Source organism: Carcharodon carcharias, chromosome 16 (genome assembly GCF_017639515.1).
Source record: "Carcharodon carcharias isolate sCarCar2 chromosome 16, sCarCar2.pri, whole genome shotgun sequence".
Classification (NCBI taxonomy): domain Eukaryota; kingdom Metazoa; phylum Chordata; class Chondrichthyes; order Lamniformes; family Lamnidae; genus Carcharodon; species Carcharodon carcharias.
The window spans coordinates 114,273,309-114,286,786 of record NC_054482.1 but is presented as its reverse complement, the minus strand read 5'-3'; the positions used below and the strand labels follow the sequence as shown (position 1 = coordinate 114,286,786).

Sequence of the window (13,478 nt, the reverse complement as noted above, 5' to 3'; positions counted from 1 at the left end):
TCCATGTTACTACATAGTTTTGTCTCGACCAGCACAAGTAAAATGAAGTGATAGCATTAGTACTATGCTCAACTATATAATGATCGGTTGTCACTAGGCCTAATTAACATATTGACATCAGTACATTGTAAAAGATCAATTATAAGCCAACATGAACTAATATCATCCCAATACTCTTTGCTCAAATATTAAGTTCAAATTACTTGCACCAGTTTCGGGATCACCAATATTTTAACTCAGTGTTAAACAGCTTCAAAAGGCTTCTCTTCCAATAAAAGTCACAAATCTGGAAGGACAATATGTCTTCTGCATTTCAAGTGGGCAGCTTGAATATTCCACATATTCCCCCTTCAAACTTTACTAAAATGCTAGTGATGAAGCAAGCATGTACTGATTACAATTAAAATGACAAAATGAAATTACTGGGAGTATAAGAATCCAGGCTGAACGATCCCTGCCGCTCCCAGCTTCAGAGATAAGACAGGAACAGTGTTCCCAAAGGGCGTGATTTCTATCCAAAGTCCTGTCCTGGGCCATTGAAGCTCAGCATTGATGAAATCTGACATAGCTGCAGGCTTGACATGCCTCTAGGATTGGAACCCTCTCGCAGCAGGAGGGGAGTTGTTTAAACTTTGCTCCCTGTCTGCCCTGGGGTCTCTTGCCAGCCTATCAATCTGGGTCTGGGGACAGGCCATTGCATCATGTTCCCCTAGGCACCAATACTGGGTCACTTACCCAGTGATCCAGCTGTACATCAGATATGTAAAAGGGAGCGAGAGACAGTGAAATCATTCCTGCATCTTTTGCATGAACTTTGCACCCAGTAAATGCATGTTCTCTGAGGGAGAAAGGGCAAAAAGTCTGTTTGGTCTACAACATAATTACTATAGAGAATAATGAACAGGATTTATTTGGTTTTCAACTCTGCCATCTATTTACTTTTCCCACAGGAGGCCTGTTTATCTCTACATTGTGATTGTTTTTTCCTGTATATTTTAAGGGCTGGAGATGAGTTGGGTGGACAGACCCCCTGAGAAGGTGCGGAGTGGGGAGGAATTTAATGTCACCTATGCAGTCACTGCTTCCTATGATTTCTATAAGATGGCTGTCACACGTGGAATTCTGAAATACAGGTGGGAATTAAAAAGAAGTAACAACATTTTACCCTTCCTTCTAAACCACCACTGAGGGACTGAGAGTTTCTAATGGGGTAATGATTGAGCATAAATCCATTGTTATAATTTGGACTCTTTCCCAAACCTTTGTTTTGTGCTCACAGCAAAGTGCAGTTTCCATGAGCAGACTTGACTTCCATGATCTGAAATTATCCTCTTATGTGTGCCAGGAATGAATATAACATGCCACAGGATTGGTAATATCTCATTTGACAAGATATTTGTTATCCATCACCAAGAACCTGATGCCATGGCCTGTCCCCAAGATACTGGAGATTACATGGCTTGACAGCCACTGGGAGTCAGGCCATGCTTCAATCATTCAGGCTAAAGCTTACAGTTGAATTTATTTACAAAGTCTATAGTTATAGGGAAAGGGCGAGAAAAAGCAACAAGTTAGCAATGGAATTAAATACTATTTTAAAATGTAGTTCAATCCTTCCAATCATTTTGGACTTTGAAGATGCTATTGTGAGGATTGTGTTGAATGATGTTCCTGCATGCCATTGTAATGTAAAGGTGCTCACTAGAGCAAGGGTTAATGTGGTACTCGAGAATAGCACCACCCATGGTATGATGTAGAGAGTCACATGGTAATAGACTGAGAGAACAGCCTAAAGAGAACAGTCTGCAGCCAGCCTGCATGGAGACAACAACTCCATGCATGACCATACCTTGGATCTGTAAATAGTTAAAGGTTAACAATAAAGGGTTCATGTTTAAATATACATATCTAAAGATCTCATCATTGAGATATCTAAAGAACCCATATTACAACGTAAATAAAAACAGCAAACACTGGAAAAAGTCAGGTCTGGCAGCATCCATGGAGAGAGAAATAGAGTTAACATTTCGAGCCTATATGACTTCTCCGCGGATGCTGTCAGACCTGCTGAGTGTTTCTAGCATTTGCTGTTTTTATTTCAGATTCCTCGCATCTGCAGTATTTTGCTTTTACCATATTACAACATGGTTGGTAGTGGTAGGAGCTCTGAAAAGATGAATGGCAGCAACATTTTAAAGGATGAACCCAGAACAGTATCCTAAGGTATGAAACAATAAAAGTAGCTGAAGCCAAACTAGAGACACATGCACCTAAGAAGAAAAATTGAAGAAACAGTTGAAGAAGCTTTGCTACAGACTTAGAAGTTTAGGAATCTACCAGAGTGAGTGGAAGTTTATTGCAAGACCCCTGAATGACACAGAGTGAAAAGGAAAAACAAAAACCTGGTCATATCACAGAGACAGGTGAGCAAAAATACAAAAATTACAAGATCCTGAGTGACACTGAGTTAAGACACTGGCTGGGATTTTCTGTGCCCGTTGGCATCAAGCATTTTCGGTGACATGGAAAATGAGAGCCCACTCACCATCAAAACAGTGTATTTCCTGGGAATGCCTAACTAATGTGGCGGGTTTGGGACGATACAGCGTGAGAACCTGACATTGTGGCCGGTGGGTAAAACATCATTTTTACCTGCCTGCTACTACACTTAGTGCAAATCTGGGACGATTCTGCCCACGTAGGTCACAAGACAGTGCACAAACCTACAAAAATTGCAAGACCCCATGTGGCGCAGTGTGAAAAATACTGGACAGTGCATGAGACAGTGAGCAAAAATGATAAAAATGAAGCTGTATAGAAGAGATGGCAGCCTCATGACTCAGCATATCCAAAGAAAAACTGAAAGGCAGCTGCAGTTAATAAAAGTTACATAAAAGTCGGCTGTCAGAGTAAAAAGTTTAAGAAAAACTGCAGAGTAAAGAAGAAGCTGATAAAAATTGAAAGTTACCTGAAAGAAAAAACAAAAGGCAGGCAGTGCAGAAGAGAAAAGTGCTGACATTAAAGTTTAAAAAAAGGCCCCAATCAGACCACAAGCCCGCCAAAACTGCAAAACCTGCAGAAAAAAGGAAAGAACCACAGAGATAAGTAATACTCCTTCCTTGAAAGCTCAGAAGTTCAAAATCAAAACCAGCCATCATTGCCAGAGAACCCGCCAAAACCCAGAAAAGTGTGGGAAACTCAAAGCTCAGACAGCCGACAGTTACATGCAGTCCAAGTGATTAAAAAAGGTTACTGTACTCACAGTCTTAAAGAGGCAACGCAATAGAAAACAATTATGGACAGAAAATTGGTAGAGACCACAGAGAGGGGGCAACTCTGCCAAGGGCACCAAAAGACCCCAGAGAAAGGGAGAATCTACCGAAGGCAACAAGAGACCCCAGAGAAAGGACAAATCCCAATAAAGTGCCAAGGGCAACAAAAGACCCCAGAGCGAGGGCAAGCAGAGACTCCAGAGGGAGGGCACCAAATAATCCCAGAGAGAGGACAAGAAAAAACCCCAGAGGGAGGGCATCAGAAGACACCAAACTGTGAGGCAACTCATAAGAAGCAAAATGTGTAAAAAGTAAATGAAACTTTTCTGCAGGAAAATGTTCATATCAGAGTTGAACTGGAAGATTTAAAGCACAAGATTCAAGCTGAGTATATACCTTTGATACATATACCATGATAAACTGAAGTCTTCAATGATCCAAGCTGTTCGAGATCTGAACAAGCAAGTTTCAAAGATGACACACAAGTATCAGGAGGAAATAATGACCCTCAATTCCACAGTTGACAAATCAAAGCAGGAGTTGGGAAAACTCCGCCAGATGTACAGCCAGGCAGAAAGACATACAAAGAAGTTGTAACACTGAAAGTCTCCTTGAACAATCAATATGTAGCCATGGGAAGATATGAAGAGCTACAGAGGATGTTGTCTATTACTTCAGAAGAAGCAGCGTTAGAATTATCAGTAGCAAAAAAACAATGCACTGAAGCCCAGAGTGAGCTGGCAAGAGATCACAAGAAAATTAACAGTTGGAAGAACATTTGATCTTTCTTCAAGATCAAATGCAAAAGGAATGAGTAACCATTCAGCAACATGAAGAAATGAACACTGTCTTAAACTGCAGAATGGAAGCACAGCATAAGAAACTTGAGGAGACTATACTGAATTACAGGTAAACTCAAAGTGAAGCAAGTAAGCTTCACCAAGAAAAGGAAAACCTGTTGAAGAACATTCACACGCAACAAGAATCCCTCAGGACAAAATGTATTCCTCTCGAACATTCCAAAGAGAATCAAGATGAGTTTAATGTCACTCTGAACAAACTGAAGAACTAGTTGGCAGAGAAGACTCAGCAATGTTCAATATTCCAGGAGGAAGCCAAAAGCTACAAGAAACAGACTAAAGAGCTGAAGAAGCAGATGAATGAAAAAGAGGAGGCATCAAAGGGAAAAGCCGTAGAACGTTCCAAACTGTAAGCAGATAATGAAGCCATGAGTAGCACAATTACAGTGCTGAAACAAGTTAAGACTTCATCGGAAACAGACCCGGCCAACAGTGAAACCAAAATGAAGGGCAAGGACAATGTTTTGTTGCAGACAGAGAAAGAAAAGATAGAAATAAGATGGGAAAATGTAAATCCGACACTGAAGTGCAAGGAAGTAAAAGGAAACACACCAGGTGCCTCAGACATACTGAGAGCCATTGAGCTGAATGAAAAGATTCATAATGAATGCAAAATGATTTGAAAATAAAACAGCCAACAAATGTTTAAGTGAAATGGTGAAACAAGTGGTTCCATTTGTAAAATGTTGAAGTCCAGCAAGAACATGATGGACACCACGGATAAAGAAAATTCGAGTCCACTCTAGGAATGAATGGAGTGCGCATTCCCCGTGGAAGGGATGGGAAAAACCCACAGTGTCCGGAAAAAGCAGACGGGCTGTTAATAAAGAGAAATGCATCTCAATGGAGGTCCACATTTAAATATACAAGTCTTAAGATCTCATTATTGAGACATCTAAAAAACCCATATCACAACATGGGTGGCAGCTGTGAGATATCAATGCTATCAGCATATTACAAGAGATTGCTTCCTCCTAGCAAGTTCAACCTCATCACCTTGATTGGAAAATAAACGGTTGAGGTGAGACAACTAGAAGGTGATCCGATCCTCTCGTGTCTCTGGGATAAGCAACAACACAGCACAACAGGGATTCTTTCCCCACTAATCAAGCCTTCCGCATTGAACAGAGTGGACAGGAAGATTTCTGGTTGTTACAATTACTTTTGACACCTGCTTTGCGAAACTGCCCATGAATTGAACACTTCAAAGGCTGCAGAGTGTTACTGACGTAGCTGGTGTGTAATGGCTTCCCTCCATGAGCCTAGGCTGGCCAAATATTCTTCAATGAAAGCAACTCATGCAGTTCTGTTTCAAACTGATGACATATTTATGATCTATGATAAGTGGTGCGCCTGATTGTCCCATTCCTCCAATAATGAGAATGGACTAGAATTCACACAACTCTAACAATTTATAGTGAGAGTTGATAGAAGAGCTCAAAATTTTTCATAGTTTCAAAACTGTTTCTGTGGCAGTAGAGTCAGCAATCAGCAGACACTGACTTAAGGCAATTGGTAAAAGATTCAGAGGTGGTATGAGGGAAAAAAGCATCTTACACAACAAATTGGTGTATTCTAGAATGTGTTGCTTGAAAGGGCAATAGAATTAGATTTAACAGTAAATTGCAAAAGGGAATTGGATAAATTCTTGAAGAGGAAAAGTTTGCTAGGCTATGGAGAAAGAGCTGGGGTGTGGGAGTAATTGGATAACACTTTCAAAGAGTCAGCACTGGCATGATGGGCTGAATGGACTCCTTTTGTACTGCATCATGCTATGATACAATGAATTTAGATGCACCTTCTAAACAATTGCTACTCTGCTATACCCAAAGGTGAAAAATGACCTCCTCTGTAGATATGTTGCTGCAAACAAGCTCAAGGGACTGATTAACTATCTCAAGACCTATGTTCCATTGTGAAGGTTGACAGGGGGGGGGGGGGTGGGGGGCAGATGTTACTTACAGATTGAGTTGCTGCTATAATTTTTTTTTATTCATTTATTCATGGGATGTGGGCTTTGCTGGCTGGACCAGCATATATTGACCATCCCTAGTTGCCTTTGAGGAGGTGGTGGTGAGCTGCCGTCTTGAACCACTGGAGTCCATAAGGTGTGGGTGCACCCACAGTACTGTTAGGGAGGGAGTTCCAGGATTTTGACCCAGCAACATTGAAGGAACGGCGATATATTTCCAGGTCAGGATGATGAGTGACTTGGAGGGGAACTTCCAGGTGGTGGTGTTCCCATCTATCTGCTGCCCTTGTCCTTCTAGATGGCAGTGGTCATGGATTTGGAAGGTGCTCTCTACGGTGTCTTGGTGAATTCCTGCAGTGCATATTGTAGATGGTACACACTGCTGCTGCTGCGACGGTGGAGGGAGTGAATGTTTGTGGATGTGGTGCCAATCAAGTGGCTGCTTTGTCCTGGATGGTGTCAAGCTTCTTGAGTGTGTGGGAGCTGCACTCATCCAGGCAAGTGGGGAGTATCCCATCACACTCCTGACTTGTGCCTTGTAGATGGTGGACCGGCTTTGGGGAGTCAGGAGATGGGTTACTCGTCGCACGATTCCCAGCCTCTGACCTGGTCTTGTAGCCACAGTATTTATATGGCTAGTCCAGTTCAGTTCCTGGTCAATGGTAACCCCCAGGATGTTGATGGTGGGGGATTCAGTGATGGTAATGCTATTGAACATCAAGGGGAGATAATTAGATTCTCTTTTGTTGGAGATGGTGTGGCGCGAATGTTACTTGCCACTTGTCAGCCCAATCCTGGATATTGTCCGGGCCTTGCTGTTTTTGGACATGGACTGCTTCAGTATCTGAGGAGTCACAAATGGCGCTGAAAATTGTGCAATCATGAGCGAACATCCCCACTTCTGGCCTTATGATGGAAGGAAGATCATTGACAAAGCAGCTGAAGATGGTTGGGCCTCAGACACTATCCTGAGGAACTCCTGCAGTGATGTCCTGGAGCTGAAATGACTGTCCTCCAACAACCACAACTATCTTCTTTTCTGCTAGGTATGACTCCAACCAGTGGACAGTTCTCTCCCTGGTTCCCATTGATTCCAGTTTTGCTAGGGCTCCTTGATGCCACACTCAGTCAAATGCGGCCTTGATGTCAAGGGCAGTCACTCTCACCTCACCTCGGGAGTTCAGCTCTTTTGTCCATGTTTGAACCAAGGCTGTCATGAGGTCAGAAGCTGAGTGGCCCTGGCAGAACCCAAACTGAGCGTCAGTGAGCAGGTTATTGCTAAACAAGTGCCGCTTGATAGCACTGTTGATGATCACTTCCATTACTTTACTGATGATCGAGAGTAGACTGATGGAGTGGTAATTGGCCGAGTTGGATTTGTCCTGCTTTTTGTGTGCAGGACAATTTTGGGCAATTTTCCACATAGCCGAGTAGATGCCAGTGTTGTAGCTGTACTGGAACAGCTTAGTTTGGGGCGCAGCTAGCCCTGAAGCACAAGTCTTCAGTATTATTGCCAGAATATTGTCAGGCCCCATAGCCTTTGCACTATCCAGTTCCTTTAGCCATTTCTTGATATCACGAGGAGTGAATCGAATTGGCTGAAGACTGGCGTCTGTGATGCTGGGGACCTCCGGAGGAGGCCGAGATGGACCATCCACTTGGCACTTCTGGCTGAAGATTGTTGCAAATACTTCAGCCTTATCTTTTGCACTGATGTGCTGGGCTCCTCCATCATTGAGGATGGGGATATGTGTGGAGCCTCCTCCTCCAGTGAGTTGTTTAATTGTCCACCACCATTCACGACTGTTGGTTGTGGGACCGCTTTGCCCTGTCTATCAGTTGTTGGGCGGGCACACGATGCTCTCCGCTGCGTGCCCACCATTAATTAACGGGCCACTTCAGGCTTTTGACTCACCAATCGACGCTGATCTTTCTGTGCCCGTGCAATCTTCAGGTTGCTGCACGGGCACAACAGGCAGGCGGGTAGGACACATTTGTATAAACCTCATCCACAGACGAGATAAGAGGGCTCAAAGGGGGCATGAGTGTGCTCTCTCAAGTATTGATGTTTCGAAGTTATTGAAACTTAGCTGTGAGATCTGCAATATTTCAAAACTCATCCCTGCTGCTTGGTCTGGACTCTTAATCTTCAGGTCAGCTCTCTGCAGCGAGGAATCTTTTTTGGGCCTGCAGGTTTCAGGAAGCCTTCCCATAGCCTGGGAATGGGAGGTAATCTCTCCACTGGAGGCACCTCCTCTGAGGTGGAAGGGAGGGCTGGAAGGGGGAGGACTGCACATTCAGCCTCCAGGGGAGCCACCTTTGGGAGGACAGGCGCAGACACAAGGGGCGCAGGGCCAAGAGGTAGACCAAGGTGGAAGGGGCCGCAGAAGATGCCACTCTCCTGCTGCCAGGGTATACAGGTGGGGAAGAAACTACCTCAATATGTCTGAGGTGCAGTGCCGAAGGAGGCTTCGTCTCTCAGGGGAGACAGTCTGCTATATCTATCAGATAATTGGGCTTGAGATGTCCGCTAACTGTGTGGGTGGACACCCCATGCCAGTGGCTCGAAAGGTCACAGCTGCCCTCAACTTCTATGCCTCTGGCTCCTTAAAGGGGTCAGTGGGTGATCAGTGTGGTGTCTCCCAATCAGCTGTCCATACTTTTTCAAGCAGGTCACAGATGCCCTGTTTAGACGGGCATTGACCTTCATCCACTTCCGCTGGGATGAGGCCAGTCAGACACAGCGAGCCAGAGGCTTCGCAGCCATTGCTGAGTTACCCCGTGTCCAGGGTGCTATAGACTGTACACATGTGGCCATCAAGGCACCAGCAGGTGAGCCCGGTGCCTTCATCAACAGGAAGGGATTCCACTCCATGAACATGCGGATAGTGTGTGACCACCGGATGCAGATTCTACAAGTATGTGTGAGGTACCCAGGCAGCTCCCACGACGCCTACACCCTCAGACACTCCCAAGTGCCGGGGCTCTTCAGTGCTCCAGCCCGGCTGGATGGATGGCTGCTGGGTGACAAGAGCTAACCCCTCAGAAGGTGGCTCATGACGCCTCTCCACCATCCAAGAACAGAAGCTGAGCAGCGTTACAATAGGAGCCACGGCACCACAAGGGCTGTGGTGGAGAGAACCATCGGTCTTCTCAAGGTGCGCTTCCGATGCCTGGACCACTCAGAGACCGCAGTCCAATACCCCCCAGATCGTGCCACGGTGATAGTGGTTGCATGCTGCGCTCTCCACAATCTTGATCTGGAAAGGCGGGGACATTGTGGATGATGTAGACATCGACGCAATGGCTGCGGCTGCACACGATGAGTCCAGCAGTGAGTCCGAGGATGAACATGCACAGGGAAAGGCTGAGGGGGTAGACGCTGACCCGGGCGTAGTGCAGGGACACAGGGACACCCAGGAGGCTTTAATCCAACAAACCTTCAGCTAGTACACCACAGATGGACCTCCAGGACAAGCCTGGGCTGTAGGTTCCATACTCGATTCATAAGTGCCAAATCTTCCAGGTTAGGAACAGTAACTCAGGGCCTTGTTAATAAAACTGAATGTCCCACAAAGCACCCCTAACGTTTTTGGAAACCATACACATGCAGAAGAAAAGAGGCACCCTCAGCCATGGTCACGTCTGAATTTAATATCACAGGCAAAGAAACTTAATGAAACAAAATGACAAGGGTGTTCCAATTCAAAGCAACTCATAAAAACCTTATCTTGGGCCAACTCAAAAACACCAGTGATAAACCCGTGGTGTGTCTAAGGTGCCTTATGTTTATGTCTCCGGGTGCTGCTGATGACATAACTAAATGGGAATGTGAGTTGTGAGGAGGTTGCAAAGAGACTTCAAGGGGATTAAGGCAAACTAAATGAGTGGGCAAGAACATGGTAGATGGAATATAATGTGGGAAAATGTGAAGTTATCCACTTTGTTAGGAAAAACAGAAATGCAGAATATTTCTTCAATGGTGAGAGTGTTAATGTCCAAAGGGTCCTGGGTGTCCTTGTTCATAATCTCCCTGAAAGCTAGCATGTAGGTACAGCAAGCAATTAGGAAGGCAAATGGTATGTTGGCCTTTGCAAGAGGATTTGAGTACAGGAATAAAGATCTCTTGCTGCAATTATATAGAGCCTTGGTAAGGCCACGCCTCGGGCAAAGTTTTACGCCTTGCGGGCGGACGCGCAACTGACCCGAACAGATATGAAATGACATGAGCTGATGTCGAGCAAGCACCTTGACGTCATCCCTAACACGACCAACCTTCAGGTCGGCGGGCACATGCGGTGTCGGAGCCAAGCCCGCCAATAATTAAAAGGCCACTTAAGGCCATTAAAAAGGCAATTGTTTGCAATTTTACATTGCCCTTGCGATTTTGCCCTCGTCGCACAGGCATAATGGCCAGGCCGGCAGCCCACTTTTAGCGAAACCTCATCTAAAGGAGGGATTAAAAGGGTCAGCAGCATTGCCAGTGTGAGTAGTGAGGGGTTTGGGAGAGAGTTTGCTGCTGGCTGCTTATTTGAACTTGACAGCTTCATCTCTGTTCTGAGCTTCAGTCTTAGCATTACTAGGCCCCATTCCATGGCTCATTGGTGTCCCCAAGGCCCCCGGTGGATTTTGCCCATGTGGGCCCTTTCAGATATCAGGCAGCCTTCTGTTACCCTGGTAATGGGGATTGTGCTCTCCGCTGGTGGCACTTCCTCTGAGGAGGAAGAGAGGGGCAGACTTGGAAATATTACATTTAGTAACCCTAACCCTAACCCATATCCAAATCAGCAGAGACAGAGGTAAGGGTAAGTTTTGCAAAGCTCTAGTTGTTTGCAGTGCGTGCTTGATTAAAATGCAATGAGGTGGAAATCTGCTCAGCTTAGTGTCAGGTAACTGACCCCTGTGCCCAGTTCTACAATTAGGACAGCCAATGAGTGAGCCTCTGTGCTGGGAGGAAAGTTTCACCAAACTCACCCTGTGGAATCAAGTTCCCCTTGTCGTGCCTCACTGACGTTCATCAAACTCAACTTCTACAACCTCCCATCATCACATCTCGTCCTCTATGAGTGAGACTGGCAACATAAGGCCTGGTTCTCCATTCACTAGAGATTATCTGACATTGTACAATAGTGTAAAATGAACAATATAGGATCACACCCCTGTTATCATCCCTTCCAATCTTAATTTCTGTTGACTTTATTGGAAATGAAAATTGGAAGAGATATACGGTGGGCAGTTGAGGTTTTAAATATCCCACCGCCTCCAAGCAAGACTAAATACTCAACCTCCCCCTGTTGTTCTTTTTACCTCAATCGTTGGATGCCAGAGGTTAAACTACATACTGTTGAGTTATTCTCCTTATGACAGGGAAAGTTAAGAAGAGATTTGATGGAAGTGTTCAAAAGCATGAAGGGTTTTGCTAGAGCAAAGAAGGAGAAACTGTTTTTAGAGGCAGAATTGTGTGTGTACCATCTACAAGATGCAACTCACCAAGGCTCCTTCGATAGCACCTTCCAAACACATGACCTCTACCACCTACCACAAGGGCAGCTGATACATGTTGACATCACCACCTGGAAGTTCCCCTCTAAGTCACTCACCAGCCCGACTTGGAAATATATCGCCGTTCCTTCACTGTCGCTGGGTCAGAATCCTGGAATTCCTTCCCTAACAGCACTGTGGGTGTACCTACACCATGTGGACTGCAGCGGTTCAAGAAGGCAGCTCACCACCACCTTCTCAAGGGCAATTAGGGATGGGCAATAAATGCTGGCCTAGCCAGCGATGCCCACATGCTATGAAAGAATGAAAAAAAGGAGGGTCAGTGATCAGACAGACACAGATTGCAGGGAAAGAGCAAAAGAACCAGGGGCGACATGAGGGAACAAAATTGTTAATGACTTGTTATGACCCAGAATGCACTACCTGAGGGGGGTAGTTGGTTCAGTGATAATGTTCAGAAGGATATTGAATAAATACTGATAGGGGAAAAGTTTGCAGGGTTATGGTGAGTGGGATGAATTGGATAGCTCTTTCAAAGAACTAGCATAGCCATAATGGGCTGAATGGCTGCCTCTGAGCTGTATGATTTTATGATTCTATCAGAGAACATCCATTGTGAACATTAATGAATTTATACTGCTTTGATTACGCAAGTACCACATTGGATGTTGTGAAGTGTACCCTATCAATACTAATCACCTGTTAAATGAATGGCTTCAACAAGAACTAAGTGCACTTTATTTTAATTTGCTAATTCAATGATGTTCTGTTTAACACACTTTTGATTTCTTGTTAATACATAGCAATGCAAGTGAAGCAAAACGATTCTGTGAAGAAGAGGAATGTCCAGTGAACTGGAAAGATGCAACTGAGGGCAACTGCTGTGTTTATCACGCAAACATCCATTCCTGTCCTTTGGGGTTCATGGTGTGTGCTTGTTTCATTTCATGGTCATCCACTAAACGGCCAGTTTCCAAATCCCTGCACGGCTTCACCCTCCTCTATCTCTGTAACCTCCTCCAGTCCCTCTGAAATCCCTGACCTCTCCAATTCTAGCCTCTTTGCTCATCCCCAATTTTTATCACTTCCAGTACTGGCAGCCATGCTTTCAGCTACCACAGACTGAATTCCCTCCCTAAGCCTCCCTGTTTCTCCATTTCCTTTCAAACACACCTTAAAACCTACCTTTTGACTAAACTTTACTTTGCCTACAGGTAGTGTCTCAAATCCAGGTGACCGTAAACCGGAGGCGTCTGAAAACCGAACATTTTTAGAATGTTCCATGCAGCAATTTTAATTGAGTAAAATTCGGTTAGGCACTGCCTTGGTGCCGCGTGGTGACAGACTAGTTATCCGCTTGGCTGCGCAGTTTATTCCGCACTCTAGGCAACCCTTGACCCCCCCTCCCCCCACAACTGCCCCTGGCCCAAACCGCCCAATTCAAAATTCGTCAAGATCCGAAATTCGGCACGGCCTCAATCCCAAGGTGCCGGTTTTGAGACACCAGCACCTGGATCACTTTATGTGGCTCAGTGACAAATTTTGTTTAATAATGGGTCCTGTGAAGCCCCTTGTGATGTTTTACTACGTTAACGGTGTTATTAGTCAATCAGAACTTGAGGGGAATTATATCTCTTTGCTGTTGCTGGTAACACTGACGGTAGAATTCCAGCAGTTGCTATGGAGGGGGACATCAAGTCAGTCCATGCAGGTTTCCTGTGGCCCACTTACCCTGATGAAACTGTAAACAGTTTTCTTTTCTTTTTTGCAAAATCTTTGGGATTTTTGTCAGAGAGCCAGAGATGAGGTGAGTAAAATGATACTTACACAACGAAATGTGATCTGGAACACGCTGCCTGAAAGGGCGGTGGA

At 45.0% G+C, this 13,478-nt stretch overlaps 1 protein-coding gene across 1 annotated transcript in view; it reads left to right on the top strand.

Moving 5' to 3' along the window:
• Positions 1 to 13,478, top strand: part of LOC121288988 (atrial natriuretic peptide receptor 2-like) — a 110,405-nt gene that overhangs the window by 4,390 nt on the left and 92,537 nt on the right. The window contains exons 3-5 of the mRNA XM_041207849.1: positions 1,001 to 1,133; positions 10,350 to 10,358; positions 12,410 to 12,533. Coding sequence (XP_041063783.1) covers positions 1,001 to 1,133; positions 10,350 to 10,358; positions 12,410 to 12,533 — 266 coding nt within the window. The remainder of the gene's footprint in view (positions 1 to 1,000; positions 1,134 to 10,349; positions 10,359 to 12,409; positions 12,534 to 13,478) is intronic.